Here is a 14,675-nt window from a genome sequence, read left to right as displayed (position 1 = left end):
GAGGGCACGCCTCTGGGCGCGTCCGCCCGGCGCCCCGCCCCGAGCCTTGTAGCCGCGGCCCCGGGAGGCGGGGCACGCTTTGGCTCGGCGGCCGTTCGAGTGGCGGCGGTTCGGCGGCTCGGCGCCTCCTTTCCCTCCGGCGGCTTCCCCGCGCGCTGCCCAGGGCGCCCGGCCGCGCCCTGACACACTCGGCCAGCTCGGCTATGGCCCGCGCCCCGCGACGTGGCGGGCGGGCACGGGGGCGCCGGACGGCGCGGCCAGAGTGAGGCGAGGCCGCCCTCCCGCCCTCGGCCGGGGCCGCCCGGGATGGCCGTGCCGCCGCTCCGCCGGGCGCTGCTGCTGTGGCAGCTGCTGGCGGCGGGCGGCGCGGCGCTGGAGATCGGCCGCTTCGACCCGGAGCGCGGGCGCGGGCCGGCGCCGTGCCAGGCGGTGGAGATCCCCATGTGCCGCGGCATCGGCTACAACCTGACCCGCATGCCCAACCTGCTGGGCCACACGTCGCAGGGCGAGGCGGCCGCCGAGCTGGCCGAGTTCGCGCCTCTCGTGCAGTACGGCTGCCACAGCCACCTGCGCTTCTTCCTGTGCTCGCTCTACGCGCCCATGTGCACCGACCAGGTCTCGACGCCCATCCCCGCTTGCCGGCCCATGTGCGAGCAGGCGCGCCTGCGCTGCGCGCCCATCATGGAGCAGTTCAACTTCGGCTGGCCGGACTCGCTGGACTGCGCCCGGCTGCCCACGCGCAACGACCCGCACGCGCTCTGCATGGAGGCGCCCGAGAACGCCACGGCCGGCCCCGCCGAGCCCCACAAGGGCCTAGGCATGCTGCCCGTGGCGCCGCGGCCCGCGCGGCCCCCCGGCGACGCCATCCTAGGCGCCGCCGGCGGCACCTGTGAGAACCCCGAGAAGTTCCAGTACGTGGAGAAGAGCCGCTCGTGCGCGCCGCGCTGCGGGCCGGGCGTCGAGGTGTTCTGGTCGCGGCGCGACAAGGACTTCGCGCTCGTCTGGATGGCCGTGTGGTCGGCGCTGTGCTTCTTCTCCACTGCCTTCACCGTGCTCACCTTCTTGCTGGAACCTCACCGCTTCCAGTACCCGGAGCGCCCCATCATTTTCCTTTCCATGTGCTACAACGTCTACTCGCTAGCCTTCCTCATCCGGGCTGTGGCTGGGGCCCAGAGCGTGGCTTGTGACCAGGAGGCGGGTGCGCTCTACGTGATCCAGGAGGGCCTGGAGAACACGGGCTGCACCCTCGTCTTCCTGCTGCTCTACTACTTCGGCATGGCCAGCTCGCTGTGGTGGGTGGTGCTGACCCTCACCTGGTTCCTGGCGGCCGGCAAGAAGTGGGGCCACGAGGCCATTGAGGCCCACGGCAGCTACTTCCACATGGCAGCCTGGGGGCTGCCGGCTCTCAAGACCATCGTTATCCTGACTCTGCGCAAGGTGGCAGGGGATGAGCTGACCGGGCTCTGTTACGTGGCCAGCATGGATGCGGGGGCACTCACGGGCTTCGTGCTGGTACCCCTCTCCTGCTACCTGGTGCTGGGCACGAGCTTCCTCCTGACCGGCTTTGTGGCCCTCTTCCACATCCGCAAGATCATGAAGACAGGGGGCACCAATACGGAGAAGCTGGAGAAGCTCATGGTCAAGATTGGGGTCTTCTCCATCCTCTACACTGTGCCCGCCACCTGCGTCATTGTGTGCTACGTCTATGAACGCCTCAACATGGACTTCTGGCGCTTGCGGGCCACAGAGCAGCCCTGCTCGGCAGCCACCACGCCCGGCGGCTGGAGGGACTGCTCGCTGCAAGGGGGCTCAGTGCCCACCGTGGCTGTCTTTATGCTCAAAATCTTCATGTCGCTGGTGGTGGGCATCACCAGCGGCGTCTGGGTATGGAGCTCCAAGACTTTCCAGACCTGGCAGAGCCTGTGCCACCGCAAGATGGCAGCTGGCCGGGCACGGGCAAAGACCTGCCGGGCCCCCGGGGGCTATGGCCGTGGCACCCACTGCCACTATAAGGCCCCCACCGTGGTCTTGCACATGACTAAGACGGATCCTTCTCTGGAGAACCCCACACACCTCTAGGGACACAGGCCTGCGTGGGGAGGCTGTTGCCCCCTCCTAGCCCCCCTCCGGAGGAGACAGCTGACTAGCAGCTGCCCAGCTGTCAAGGTCAGGCAAGTGAGTGCGAGGGGCCGAGGACCAGGGCGGGGAGACTCTCGTTCAACCCTCACTTGTCAGGACCCAGTGAGGCTCACTCCCCTGTCGCCTAGTGCAAGGGGGTGGGCCTGGCTGAGTCCCCCGCAGGGCCCTGGGGGTGGGGGCATGTGGAGAGGAGGAGGGGTAGAAGGGGGTGTGGTCCAGCAGAGTTTATTTAATGATGTAATTTATTGTTGGAGTTTCTCTGGAAGCTGTGACTAGAATAAACCCCCGTGTGGCACCACTGAGTCTTCTCTGGACTGGAAAGGGAGAAGGTAGGAGGGTGAGGGCCCTGCAGGAGTCTCCCATGTGAGCAGAGCTGGGGGTGGGTTCTGGGCTCATCCCCTGACCCCGTTTTCTGACTCTCCATCAATGGGGAGGACATCGTGCTGTGAAACAGCTGTGTTTTGCAGGAGTCCCAGATTCTTCTCCTCTTTGCTCCTTTTGGCAACCTGCTTGCCTCTCTGAGCCCTGGGTTCCTGCTTCCCAAAGTGAGACTGGGATGCCTGCTGGGATACTCAGGGAATCCCCTGGGATGACACTGTCCCCCTCTGGCCCGGGGGAGTCTAGCCTGTTTGGGTCCTGGGGGTAAGACTCTGCTTTCCTCATTTTGTATAAAAAATGAGGGCATCAGCCTACCTCAGAGTTTTCCTCAGAGGCTCAGGATCTGTTCCCACTGTCCTTATGGCCCATCCTGCTGTCCCCTCCCTGGGGCCTGAGGGCCAGGGCCCAGCTGACTGTCCTCGTTGCCTTTGAAGATTGCTGATGTGATGTGGCCACTTCACTCCTTGCGGCCCTAGTCAGGGCACCCCACCCTCTCGTCCCTCTGGGTGGAGATGGGGCTGGACTATTATATGGGCATCTTGGTGGCAGACACAGGCATAGAGACAGCCCTTGAAGATAGTGGGGATTGGGTCCCTAGCTCCTAAAGGGCTGCGGAAAGGTTTGAGTTGTGAGCACAGCAGTGAGAAACGGGGCAGGTGCTGGGGCGTGCACATGGCAGCTGTGCTGTCCCTGAGGCAGCTCCCACATTCGTGTGCCGGGATAGGAAAAGGTACTTGCGCCTATCTGTGTGCCGGGGAGGCCCTGGAGCTGCCAGGACCTGCGCCACCTCCGTGTGTGGCCGTCCCGGAGACCCTGTCAGCGTGGAGTCAGACCTCAGCGTCCTATCTTAGCCTCTGCTTTGGCCACTGTGACTCCAGCCAGGGGAGGGTCTTGGTTCCTGTCTCTGGGTGCATGACACGTTCAGCGTCACTGTCAGGAGGCCCCAGGGTCCAGCCCCACTGCCAGCCAAGGGGAGGCCCAAGGTCAACTGCTTCATATCACAGTAGGGCTGAGCCCCCAAACCCAGCACCTCTCCAGCCAGAGCCCTTTACCCTGCACCAACCACCAATCTCACAGGAACAAGAAAGAAACCAAATGGAGATCAAACAGGTGGCATCAGCTCCCTCAGGAGGTGAGTGGGGAGAGGGCTGTCCCTCACAAGGAACAGTACTGACCCCTAAGGGAATTTCGCAGCCCTCACCCCTGCAGCTGGCAGGTGGAATGCCCCCCCATCCCCCCAATCTAAATCCTCCCCTTCTCATAGACACAGGATAAGTCCTCATGCCTTCTCTGACCAGTGAAACCAAGTGACCCTAACATGTGGCAACTCACCCGGGGAGGGTCCCTGACTGAGAAACAGAATGAGCTTAATGAAGGTGACAGGGGCCCAAGTTGGGAGTGGGAGGGGGAGTGGCTGCACCGAGCTGAGCTTAACAGGCCAGGTTTGTGGGCAGCCGACCTGAAACTGCTGAGGGCCTGCACTAGGGCAGGGGCAGCCAGAGGCAAAGGAGAGGATTCTGGAAACAGGGGAGGAGAAAGGCAAGTGATGTGCAGGGGCCAAGGGTGGCAGGGAGGGTAAGCATCAGGGGCAGCACCAGTTCACCCAGGTCCTGCCAGTCATTGGGCACCTGGCTGTGTCCCTCAGCGGAAACAAGACTGGCTTCCAGGACAACTGGGATGGCGGGGGTGGTGGGGGGTGGGGGGCGTGCAATCAGGACAGGCCCCAAGGGGGCTCTGCTTTGAGGCTGAGATGGTTCACATAGACCAGGACCTGGGAGGGAGGGAGGGAGGGCAGGCGGGCCTTGCCAGCTAAGGCTTCTCAGCGCTGGACAACATTATGGAAGAGTCCCAGACCCTAGAGGAAAAGGAAGAAGGAAACATGATTAAAGACCTTTTACAGAAGTCCTCCATCTGATCCTCCTCTCCCCGTTGTGCAGACAAGGGAAGTGCTTGAAGGGATCGATTGGCTCAAGTTCACACAACCAGGGAGACTGTGGCCTCCAGAGCTTGTGATTTCACACCATGGAGTCCATTGGGGCATGGGGTGAGATGGACAGGGTGGGTGTTATAAAACCTAGGGCAGGGCTTCCCTGGCAGCGCAGTGGTTGAGAGTCCACCTGCTGATGCAGGGGACACGGGTTTGTGCCCCAGTCTGGGAGGATCCCACATGCTGCGGAGCGGCTGGGCCTGTGAGCCATGGCCGCTGAGCCTGCACTCCGCCATCGGGAGAGGCCACAACAGTAAGAGGCCCACGTACTGCAGGAAAAAAAAAAAAAAAAAAAACCTAGGGCGGTTTTGTCCAGAGAAACCGGTCCCACAGTGGGACCTCCCCCCACCCCCAAAAAGGAGATTCCAGAACCCAATGGAAACACCTCAGAAGCCAACACCTGCTGGCCTGTGTGCCCCCGGCCCCCGCCCCTTCCCTCAGGGGCCTAGTAGCCCAGCACAGGGCCCCTTAGAGCAGCACGTCTGTGCATGTGTCCACGCCAGCTGAGCCTGTCTGAGGGCCGAGCCTGTGCTTGTTCTTAAAGGAACTTCTGAGCCCTGACCTCAGTCACTATCAGTTCCAGGGAAACAATTCAAAGTTCATTGGAGTCAGCAGGGGTGATCTTGACTGAGGTCAGATTGAGGAGAGGCTGCCCCCCCTCCGGGGGGGGGGGGTCAGTAGCTGCCCTCACTCTCTGCTCAGTCCCACCCTGAAGGAGGAAGCTCCAGGACAGCCCGTGTGAGAAGGCCTGGGGGTCCTGGGCGGGGGGTAACAGAACAGCAGCCTTCTCCCCTTACCTGGTCTAAGTGTCTCGCTCAGTACCCTGCGGAGGGGACCCTGGCTCTCGGGCAAGTGGGAGACCTGGTTCCCTAGTGGAAGCGGCACCGCCCCTGAGTAGCTGCTTTGGAATCAGTCACCAGCTGACTGCCACCCTTGACTGTGCTCCCTCCCCAGAGACAGGGTTTGAGGAGAAACAAGAGTAGGCAGGAAGAGGGGTTGGTCTCTGTTGATTGCCAGCATTAGTATTCCAGACCCCTCCTCAGGAAAAAAGTTTTCTCGTCTCCATTTGCAGTAGTCAGCCCAAGTTAGGTTTCTCGTGATAGGGAGGAATGGGCTGGGATGGCTGAATAGGACCAGGATACAGAGCCTAGATGAGGTGACAAGGCCCCACAGGCGCTGGCCTGGTGTAGCCTAAGAAACCCACCCCAGGAATAGGACTTCACAGGTGTGGGTGGGCTGGGAGTCCCAAGTCCAACCGTGCCTGTGTGGAAAATGTCTGGAGGTTACACAGCTCCCTCCTCCAGAGCTTGAGGGCTGGTCAAATTCAATCCGACCTTGGGGCAAACCACTTCCTCCCCTGCGGGACTGAAAATCCCCGAGTGCTTGGCGCGGGCCTGGCTCAAAGCCCACGCTCACCAAGGCCACAAAGGGAGTCAATGGCAGAACCCGCACCCAGGACTTAGGTTTCTCCTCAGATTTCTTCCTATTTTACCTTATGCCATCCCTGGCGCAGCTGGTCAGGAACTGGCAGTTTCGCTTCTCAGTGAATGGGATCATGCAGTGGCCCTATAAAATCCTGGAACTCCACAGGCAGGTTGCCAGCCAGCAGTGATCTACTCAAATTAGCCACTCTGACTTTATAAAAACTCCCAGCATAAAATATAAATGAAGGCACGAATAAAACAAGATTGGCTATGTAGTAGAACTGTTTGTTGAAGCTGAGTAGGTGGGAGTTTGTTCTATTTCCACACTTTTTGTGTATGTTTTATATTTTCCTTGAAAAGTGTTTTAAAATGTCGAGTTTCCCCCAAAATTAAGTCCTGAAGGACTACACAAGTTCCCATAGCGAAGCCTTAAAAAATACTTTCTCCTAGTTCTTAGAAGTTTCAAATGGAATGGGGGGGAGGGGGGTGGGTGTTGAGACAAAGACAAGGCCAGGAGAGGCTTGAAGGTCACAGCTTCGATTACCCAGGGCACCAGAACTCTCTCCTGGAAGCAAAGAAATGCAGTAGATGGATCTGACCTGTGGTTAAAAAGACTAAGTCAGAGGAGGTCCTCTCCAGAAGAACAGGCTCCAAGAGTCCATGGGAAGACAGCGCTCGCTCGGGACTGCACCACCCTCCAAGAGCACAAAGAAAAATTCACCAGAATTGTTTCTTCTTTATAAACACAAGTACATAATGTTTATTTGAAATTCCAATTTATTACAAGTTTACCCTTTAATGGGGCCCTTCCTCCTTAAGGACAACTTGAAAAACAACAAAACTCAGGTGTCACTGAAGTGGGAACACGGAATTCTCACTGTTAACAAGAACAGACTGGCTCTAGGGTAAGAGGCAGGGCAGGTGTCCACGGCTGGGATTGTGAAATTGTAACGTCAGTGCTAACTCCAAGCCTGGGGGAGCCAGGATGGTAAACCTATCCAGCAGCCCCTGGAGCAAACCCCAAGGAGGCAAGGAGGCCAGGGGACAAGATCACACCTTGAAGTTTCACTTTAAGAGGTTTTAATTCTCAGGTTCTGTGAGCTTCAATCCCCTTGGTGGACTTCTTTTCCCTTACTTTAAATAGGTACAGAAGAGCTTAGGTGCTCGCATTTTTCCAAATTCAAAGCTGACAGAAAAGGAAATTAAACCCTCTTTTGTGTTTTTCTCAAAATCTGCCATAAAAGGGAAAGAAGACTACAAAGTTCTGCCTAAACATAACTACTAGTGCTAGACTCACTGTGGGAAGGGGCCGTGGAGCCCCTCCTCCTGCCCTCCGCCCCCCACCCCGGCACTGAGCACTGAGAGATTCAGGTTCCCGGGGAGCCTGAGTCTGAGGCCAGAACAGCACAGCAGGGGCACTGCACACAGAGGCGGCGGAAACAGCCACCAGGGCAGGCAGAGGGATCGTCCATGACCAGGTCCCCACTGCTGGCCCTGATGAACCCCAACCCAACTTCTCTAAAGGAGAGACGATGGGCCAAGGGAGGAGACTGGGCAAAGTAAAGCAAACACGTTATCATATAAACTGTACTGTACATGTGCCAAAGCAAGATGACAGAAATATTTTTACAAGATGTTCTTTATACAATATCACTGCTGAAACAAGCAACTTTTAATAACTAGAAAAGTCAATTTAAAAAAAATTAAACATTTAAATTCTTCCTGCTTTTCTTCTGCTCCCCTAAGAGCTTGTCTGGTATGTGGGTGGGCTGGGCTCCAACACCCCTCTGGCCAGACCCATCAAAGTAAAGGTTATATGCATGGTTACAAGCAGGGCTCCAGTCTCTGAATGAAGTGCCTTAGGGTTTTTTTTCCAGGGGGCAAGGTGGGGCGGGAGTGGGGAGAGAGCTGTCACAAGGAAGGGGAGGGGTACTCAGGAATGGCTACAGGACATATCCCTTTACTCTGCCAAGATCAACTCAACAGACCACAACTGTTTCATGATGCTGGTGAACACAGAATTCTGTATGGCACTCACTGATACCATCACCTGAGAGGGAGGGAGGGAGAGACAGAGCACAGGCTTAAAGAAACAAGACTGTGTATAAATATAGATTAAAAAACCCAGTTGGCCTGATTACCCTTCATCCTTCTACGTAATACAGTAATCCCTCCCCTGGAGACCAGAGGGCTTGGCACTGTTGTGGTGGCCAAAGTGGGAGGGACCTTAGGAAAGAAGAAAGAAAAGGAATTGGATTCACAAGAAAAGCCATACCCTGGGACTCTTCCTGAAAACTCTCGGAAAGGGGGGTTAAGGCCATCTATCCCCCACAGTATTTCTGGGCAAAGACCACCAACCCAGTATTAGGCTCTCCAAAGTGCTCTGCTTGATTAAGGCCCATGGAGAGTTTTGGAGACACGGCACAAGCTCGGATGACAGGCATTCCTGGGCTCCCCGTGACCTCCTCCCTTCCACGTTCTTCTCCAGCGTCCTCTTTCGCCTCCCTCCCCCCTCCCTCGCTCTCTCCCTCGATTCCCCCAACCTCAGCTCCCTTACCAGGGCCCCTGCCTCTCTACTTCTTCTGTCTTCGTCCCCTGGACTGTCCAACGGGCTCTGGCTCACTGTCCCCTTCATCTTCAGCAAGCCGGTCGGGAAACTTCTTACGTTTCCTACGGACATATGGGTGGCCAGGAAGATGTTTATGCAACAGAGCCATCAGACACTGTTCTGTCTTCACCATGCAGTTTAGGACATGGCTGCCTCGGCAGTTGTAAAGCTCAGCGTTGGTAAACACTTGCTTCATGTCAGTAAGAAACTCCTGCACAGAGCGGTAGCTCCCACAGGAACATTTGTTCTGCATTGTCTGGAAGTCCATAGGGTGGGTGATCACGTCATAGTAGTCCTCAGCCTCATCTCTGGTCACGGGCTCTCTGTGGAGAAGAACCAAATGGTGAGATAAGCGCAGCCCTGAATCCAATGGACAGAAACCTTGTTATCAAACCACCAGCCCCAGAACGCCCACCCTGCTGAGACCAGCCCACTGGCAGACAGAGCAACTGTGTTCGCTTGCACTCAGAGCGGGCTCTGCTAGTCTGGAAGCTCATTTCCCTGCCACTGAGATGTGTCCTCGGGGTTCAGCTGCAAGGTTGGCCCTACTCCCCTGCGCCTGAGGCCACGGAGCTCACCTGAAGGGCCAACTGAAGCGGTACTTCACGATCTTGTGGAGGATCTCTTCACACTTCTGCAATTCCAGGCTTTGCCTCCGGGAGCTCCGCTTGGTCTGAAGTACCTGGCGCCAAAGAAAGACGACATGTTATTACAGGTCTGAGAAAAGAAGAGTGGACAGGGCAGAAACGCATATATCTGCTTAACACAGAAAAGAAAAAGGTCAATCATCTTCTCGGAGCAGAGACGGCCAAAATCATCTGAATTGGGCTTCCCTGGTGGCACAGTGGTTGAGAGTCCACCTGCCGATGCAGGGGACGCGGGTCTGTGCCCTGGTCCGGGAAGATCCCACATTCCGCGGAGCGGCTAGGCCCGTGAGCCATGGCCGCTGAGCCTGCGCGTCCAGAGCCTGTGCTCTGCAACGGGAGAGGCCACAACAGTGAGAGGCCTGCGTACCGCAAAGAAGGAAAAAAAAAAAAAAATCATCTGACTTGCACGCAGGGAGCGCTCTCAGCAGGGGGCACTAGCCCACCTGCCTCCTCCCTGGTGGACGGTGAGCAAAGCAGTGGAGGACATGCAGCAGTTGCTGTATTACAGCAGTCCTGCCAGGGGCCAGCTAGAGAGGGCCACTGTCACCAGGACGCTAGCCCTCTGAGAGCAGATGGACCTGGGATTACGGTCACACTGCGGATGAGTTTAAACAAGCAACTGCAGAAAGCCAGGTGGGTTATGGGGACCACCCGCAGCCAATTTTGTGGGGGTGGGGTGTCAGAGGGAGGAAAAGCAAAAGGTACAATTCCTTTCCTGGGCTCTCCCCTGCAGGCCTGCAGCAGCTAAGTGGCTAAAGAGAAAGGGGCGTGCCTCCCTTCCAGGTGGCAGGAACAGGCCGTGACTCACAGAAGTAGAGGCACAGAGTTGAAGGGGTTAGGGCCAGGCACACAGGAGGTGCCTGCAATGCCCTTTGAGCACCCTAACGGCTTGCTTTATGCCTCCAGCCCACCTCCAACTCCAATTTAATCTGTCAAAAGAAGCAAATTTTCAAGAGCCTCTTTCTGTCCTTTAAACTTCAAGTGAAACCTAAAGTAAAACCACTAAAATTACATTGGTTGAGGAGCAGAGGGGAGGGTAATGTCCCTCCCATGACAATTGTCGGCAAAAGACCCAAGAGTAAGTGAGGCTCCAACATTGCTGACATTCCCACAACGGAGACCCAGCCCCTCTGAGCCATGGGAGACACATGGATACTATTTTAAAATCCTTAACAAGTCGCAGGCTGCCTGTTAACTAGAGGAGATGTTTGCAGGCTGCAGCAGGGGAATGCCGGACATAGCTGTTCCCGGAGGGCCTGCTGCCTCGTTTGCCTACAGGCCCATCCATCTGCCTCATCAGTCTCCAAAGTTAGGGAGGAGGGAGCAGAGGGGAGGCTCCCACCTGTTGCCTGCTGAATTCCTAATGCTGGAGTGGGGGATACGAAACAGAAATGCTGGAGGGCAGATGATAAATAATTCTTACCAGCTCATCAACCTCAGCCTCGTCTACAGGTGGCGCCTTCGGCCGAGACCTCCTGGTAGGATGCGGCTTCTTACCTGGTCGTCGGCCTGGCCTTGCTGCAGGGGCGATGACACCCTGCTTGCCCCGGACAGTCTTTCGAGGTCTCACTGAAATAAAAAATATGCATTCAGAGCAGACCTGAGGATGAAGGGAGCATGCCCATGGAAGGGGTGATACTCTGGACAAGCAAAGCAATGGCTTCCTTTGGTTAGGAGGTGCTCTTGCTATCCGTCTCCTGCCGACCTCACAGGACACTTTAAGGGCAGCAGTAGCAGATGGAAGAATGGGTACTTTTCAGCAACTGCCAAAGACCTTTTAAGAGTCTCTTCAGAAGGCCAGTTCCTTTAGTACGTCCACTCTCTGTCCCCACCCTGTTCAGTTACTCTCAGGAATGAGGGCCTGGAAGGAATCAATTGTAAACTGACTCACTTAGGAGAAAAAGCCACTTGCTGATGGGTCTGCCTGGGAATTCCTTCAGCCCAAGCTCAGCCTGAGAACGCATGTATTTACATGTAAGATGGAATCCGAGTGTGGAACAGATCCTGTTTCATAATTCCCAGAGTTATCCTATACTCACCACCACAATCTTTTCAGAGAAAAGCTGATACTTATGTGAAGTACTTATGTGAAGTCTGCCTCATTGAATCCAGTTTAAGCCTAGCCCAGTCCTGCTTTCTGCGATTTCTAAAAACCATAGACAGTAGGCCCGGCCACTTCCACAAGAGCCCTGCTCGGGATCCCACAAGAGAGAATAAAAACTACAAACGCACCCGAGGCTGCCTGTTTCTCAGGTTTGCAACAGGCGCTCAATGTCAGACAAACCAACGTTTCTCAATACATCTTCAGGAAACAACGCTCCATCAGGATTAGCTCAAGGCTGCTCCACTAAGCAAATTTTCCCCTGGAAAATGGGGAGGGGCAATTTGGAGAGAGATAGGGGTATACGGAGGCAATGATATAGAGAATCAATAAACAATGTTTTATATTCTACTTCCAGACCATGATGACCCCTCACTGACTATTTTAGGTTCTCTAAGTTGTAAGACTAGGCGAGGAAGAGAGGGTAAGGAGCTGATGCCAAGGATGAAATGATGGATGCAGGGAACAGCCACCGGCCCAGGGCCTCGAGTTGCACTAGGGAACCACATCGTTGGTGGCCTACAAGGCAGAGTAGACAAGAAGCTCTGAAGTTCCAAACACTTCCTGGATCCTTTTGGTAGACAAGGCCCTAGAAACCTGCAGAGGGAACAATTCCCTGGAAAGACGAATAACTTGAAAGTGGAAAGCAACCATTACTTGGAAAATAAACAAAATCAGTCCATTGCTATATTTAGAATCTGTTCCCAGACAACCATGCATCCAAATCACGACTCTGGCAGTACTCCATGGTCTCTCTGTAATGCAGGGTTAATGAACTACTTGTCTCCTTACTCAGATACCTGAAAAATCATGCCTTGGGAACAAACAAAAGGAGCCCTAGAGGAATGAGAGAAGTGTAGGCGTCCCAAATGAAAACCCTGCAGGATCGGGGAAGACGGTAGCAGGGGTGCAAGCCCAAAGTCCTCAGGGTTTGACAGCACCAGTACAGTAAGGACCAGGAGTGCCAAACGTCCTCTCTCTCCTTTTACAGCAAGTACGACTGTCCAGGGAGTTATGATCTTGGGAACTGTACCTCTCTTGAAAAGCTCATCAAAATCTTCTGTCTGTATTAACCTACAAAGAAGGGTATATTTTGCAAAAAGGGAGGCTGTTAAAAGGCTCAACTACAGGACTTAAGGTTTAACAAAAATGACACGACTCTCAAAGCCTCAAAAAAAACGAACATGAGAGACTGAGTCAACAAGGTGAGTTTATGTGATGAGGCCTTTTCCCCCTACTGACATCTAGAGAGAAACAGATCTGAACCTTCCTAACAACTACGCCTAAACCATGGAAAAAAGTCTTCCCTTTCCAACTAGCAAATCTACAGCCCTGCACACTACAGGGAAGAGAAGAACCACTGCAACCACAGAAAAACAACTTCTTTAAAAGCAACACTGCACCAGAGGCCAAAAGAACTGCAAGAGACAGCAATGGGTCTAGACCCTTGTTACCCCATCCTCACACTGAGGGGCTCAGAACCAGCAGACCTGTCATAAACAAGACCTGGGGCCTTGAATTCCATGAAATCTTGGACCAAGTGGATCTGCCAGTTTGATGTTCTGAGACCAAGCCACCCAACCTCCTTATAGGAAGGTAGTTAATTGGCATCTTGAAAACCCATTTAAAACGTGGCAGCAGTCGCCCCTCCACCACAACTTGTGAAAAAAAGAAGACGGCACGATGGCCTTGTTGGGTTATCTACCGCCAACCCAGTCTTTCCAAGTCAGCTTAGAAGACTGTGAGGTTAACTATGAAAGAAACTGAATACTTACGTCGCAAACCAGCCACCTCATAATCTTCCTCCCCCTCCTCCTCCTCCTCTTCTTCCTCTTCGTTGCTCTCATCATCTTCGCTGTCCTCAGAGGCAGACTCTTCCGTATAATTCCTGTGGGGGGAAAGACACTTGTAGAGAACACGGATCTAGGCCGAAGGGGTCCTAAGAAAGGTAAAGTCCCACATAAATTGTGGCAACTTTTCCCTCTTCACAGACTAGACAGATTTCATGCTAAGGGGAGGGAACCTGAATCTAGGCCAGGACACAGGAAGCAGAATGAAAACCTAAGCTTTAACAGAGTGTCTCCTCTATCAGGCCCCAAACCCTCTGGCTACGATATTAATGGCAGCAAAAACCAAGACCAAAATGCAACCCCCACCCCTCAACATACAAAACAAAACTCTGTTCCTTCTGTCTCACAAAAACAGCCAGATAATGTAACATTTCAGGTATTAAAAATTGTCCCCAGTGCTGGGGTGGACTGAAAGGATAAACAGCCCAGACAGGTGTTACTCCACCTTGATGGCCCCCTTCCAGGAGCTGAAACAGCTTGCAGATGACCATAACATCAAAGCACTGGTAATCCCAGCTCAGAACAGCTGGTCCAAAGCCTCACCATTTCAGAGCGGCAGCCTCATCTCTCTAAGTGTAGCTGGAATGGAGTGAGAAATAACCGAGTAATGCTGTTAGGCAGGGTCAGGATCAAACAGCTCTGACCTTTCAAAGAGACACCAAGCCAGACTGCTACAAGCTGCTCTTCTACAACCTCAAATTTCAACGTGGAAAACAACGTTATTAACTTTAGCAAACATTAGGCGTCTCCTCTTTACAAGGCCCTATGTTTGGCCTTACTGGGATGAGGATGAAGAACAAAGCACCACCTCTACTCTCAGGGCAGAAACAATCTCATAGGAAGACAGCCGTGGATAAAACTGACCAAAAAGGCAAGATGCATCGAAAAACAACTTTGGACATGGAAAGCTGAACTGGAGCACAGAGGAGGAACAAGTAATCCTAAGGATGTAAGGATGTTTCCAAAAAGCAGTGAAATTTTAGGTAGGCCATGGTCAGTTTAGCCAGGTGGGAGTTCTGGGGACAGGGAATATTCCCAGCTGGGAGGAAAGCACAAGAGGCAAGGATGCACAATGAACAGCCTGTAACAAGCACACAAACATGGGAACAAGGGCTTAGAAAAACATCAGCTAGTATTACATAATGAGAGTCTCAAAAGCTAGGCTAGGGAGTTTGGACTTTACTCTAGAGGCAGGGGGAAGATCGAAGTTTTTGAACACGACAGTGACATAAGCAAATCTTTGTCTTATGTAAACCATTCTGGTATCACCATAAGAGCTGGATGGATAAGAGGGAGGAAGATATGAGGTAGAGTTGAGAAGCCACTGAAGGAGCCCAGATGAGAGATGGAGAGGGCCAAATGACAGCAGGGACCATGGGGAATGGACATCAGGATTCTGACTCATTAAGACATCTAGACACTGAATTGATAACATCTGGCAAGTTGAATGAATATGGAGACGGGGAGAGGAAGACACCAAGTTGACACCAAAATTCTAATCATGCTAAGGAAGGAAGAGTAGGTACAGGTAAGGAAGGTAG

At 54.2% G+C, this 14,675-nt stretch overlaps 2 protein-coding genes across 2 annotated transcripts in view; one reads left to right on the top strand and one right to left on the bottom strand.

The window, feature by feature from the left end:
- Positions 1 to 306: 306 nt before the first annotated feature.
- Positions 307 to 2,357, top strand: FZD9 (frizzled class receptor 9). The gene has a single exon (XM_060125257.1). The coding sequence runs from the start codon at positions 307 to 309 to the stop codon at positions 2,077 to 2,079; it is 1,773 nt and encodes a 590-aa protein (XP_059981240.1). The 3' UTR covers positions 2,080 to 2,357.
- A 6,040-nt stretch (positions 2,358 to 8,397) lies between these two features.
- The window catches only part of BAZ1B (bromodomain adjacent to zinc finger domain 1B), a 64,522-nt gene continuing 58,244 nt past the window's right edge, over positions 8,398 to 14,675 (bottom strand). The window contains exons 16-19 of the mRNA XM_060125256.1: positions 13,060 to 13,172; positions 10,607 to 10,752; positions 9,115 to 9,218; positions 8,398 to 8,859 (exon numbers count right to left, since the gene is read on the bottom strand). Of these exons, the coding sequence (XP_059981239.1) occupies positions 8,502 to 8,859; positions 9,115 to 9,218; positions 10,607 to 10,752; positions 13,060 to 13,172 (721 nt within the window). The 3' untranslated portion in view covers positions 8,398 to 8,501. The remainder of the gene's footprint in view (positions 8,860 to 9,114; positions 9,219 to 10,606; positions 10,753 to 13,059; positions 13,173 to 14,675) is intronic.

The sequence above is a fragment of the Lagenorhynchus albirostris genome, chromosome 15, assembly GCF_949774975.1.
Source record: "Lagenorhynchus albirostris chromosome 15, mLagAlb1.1, whole genome shotgun sequence".
Lineage (NCBI taxonomy): Eukaryota > Metazoa > Chordata > Mammalia > Artiodactyla > Delphinidae > Lagenorhynchus > Lagenorhynchus albirostris.
This window is presented reverse-complemented; position numbering and strand designations above follow the sequence as displayed.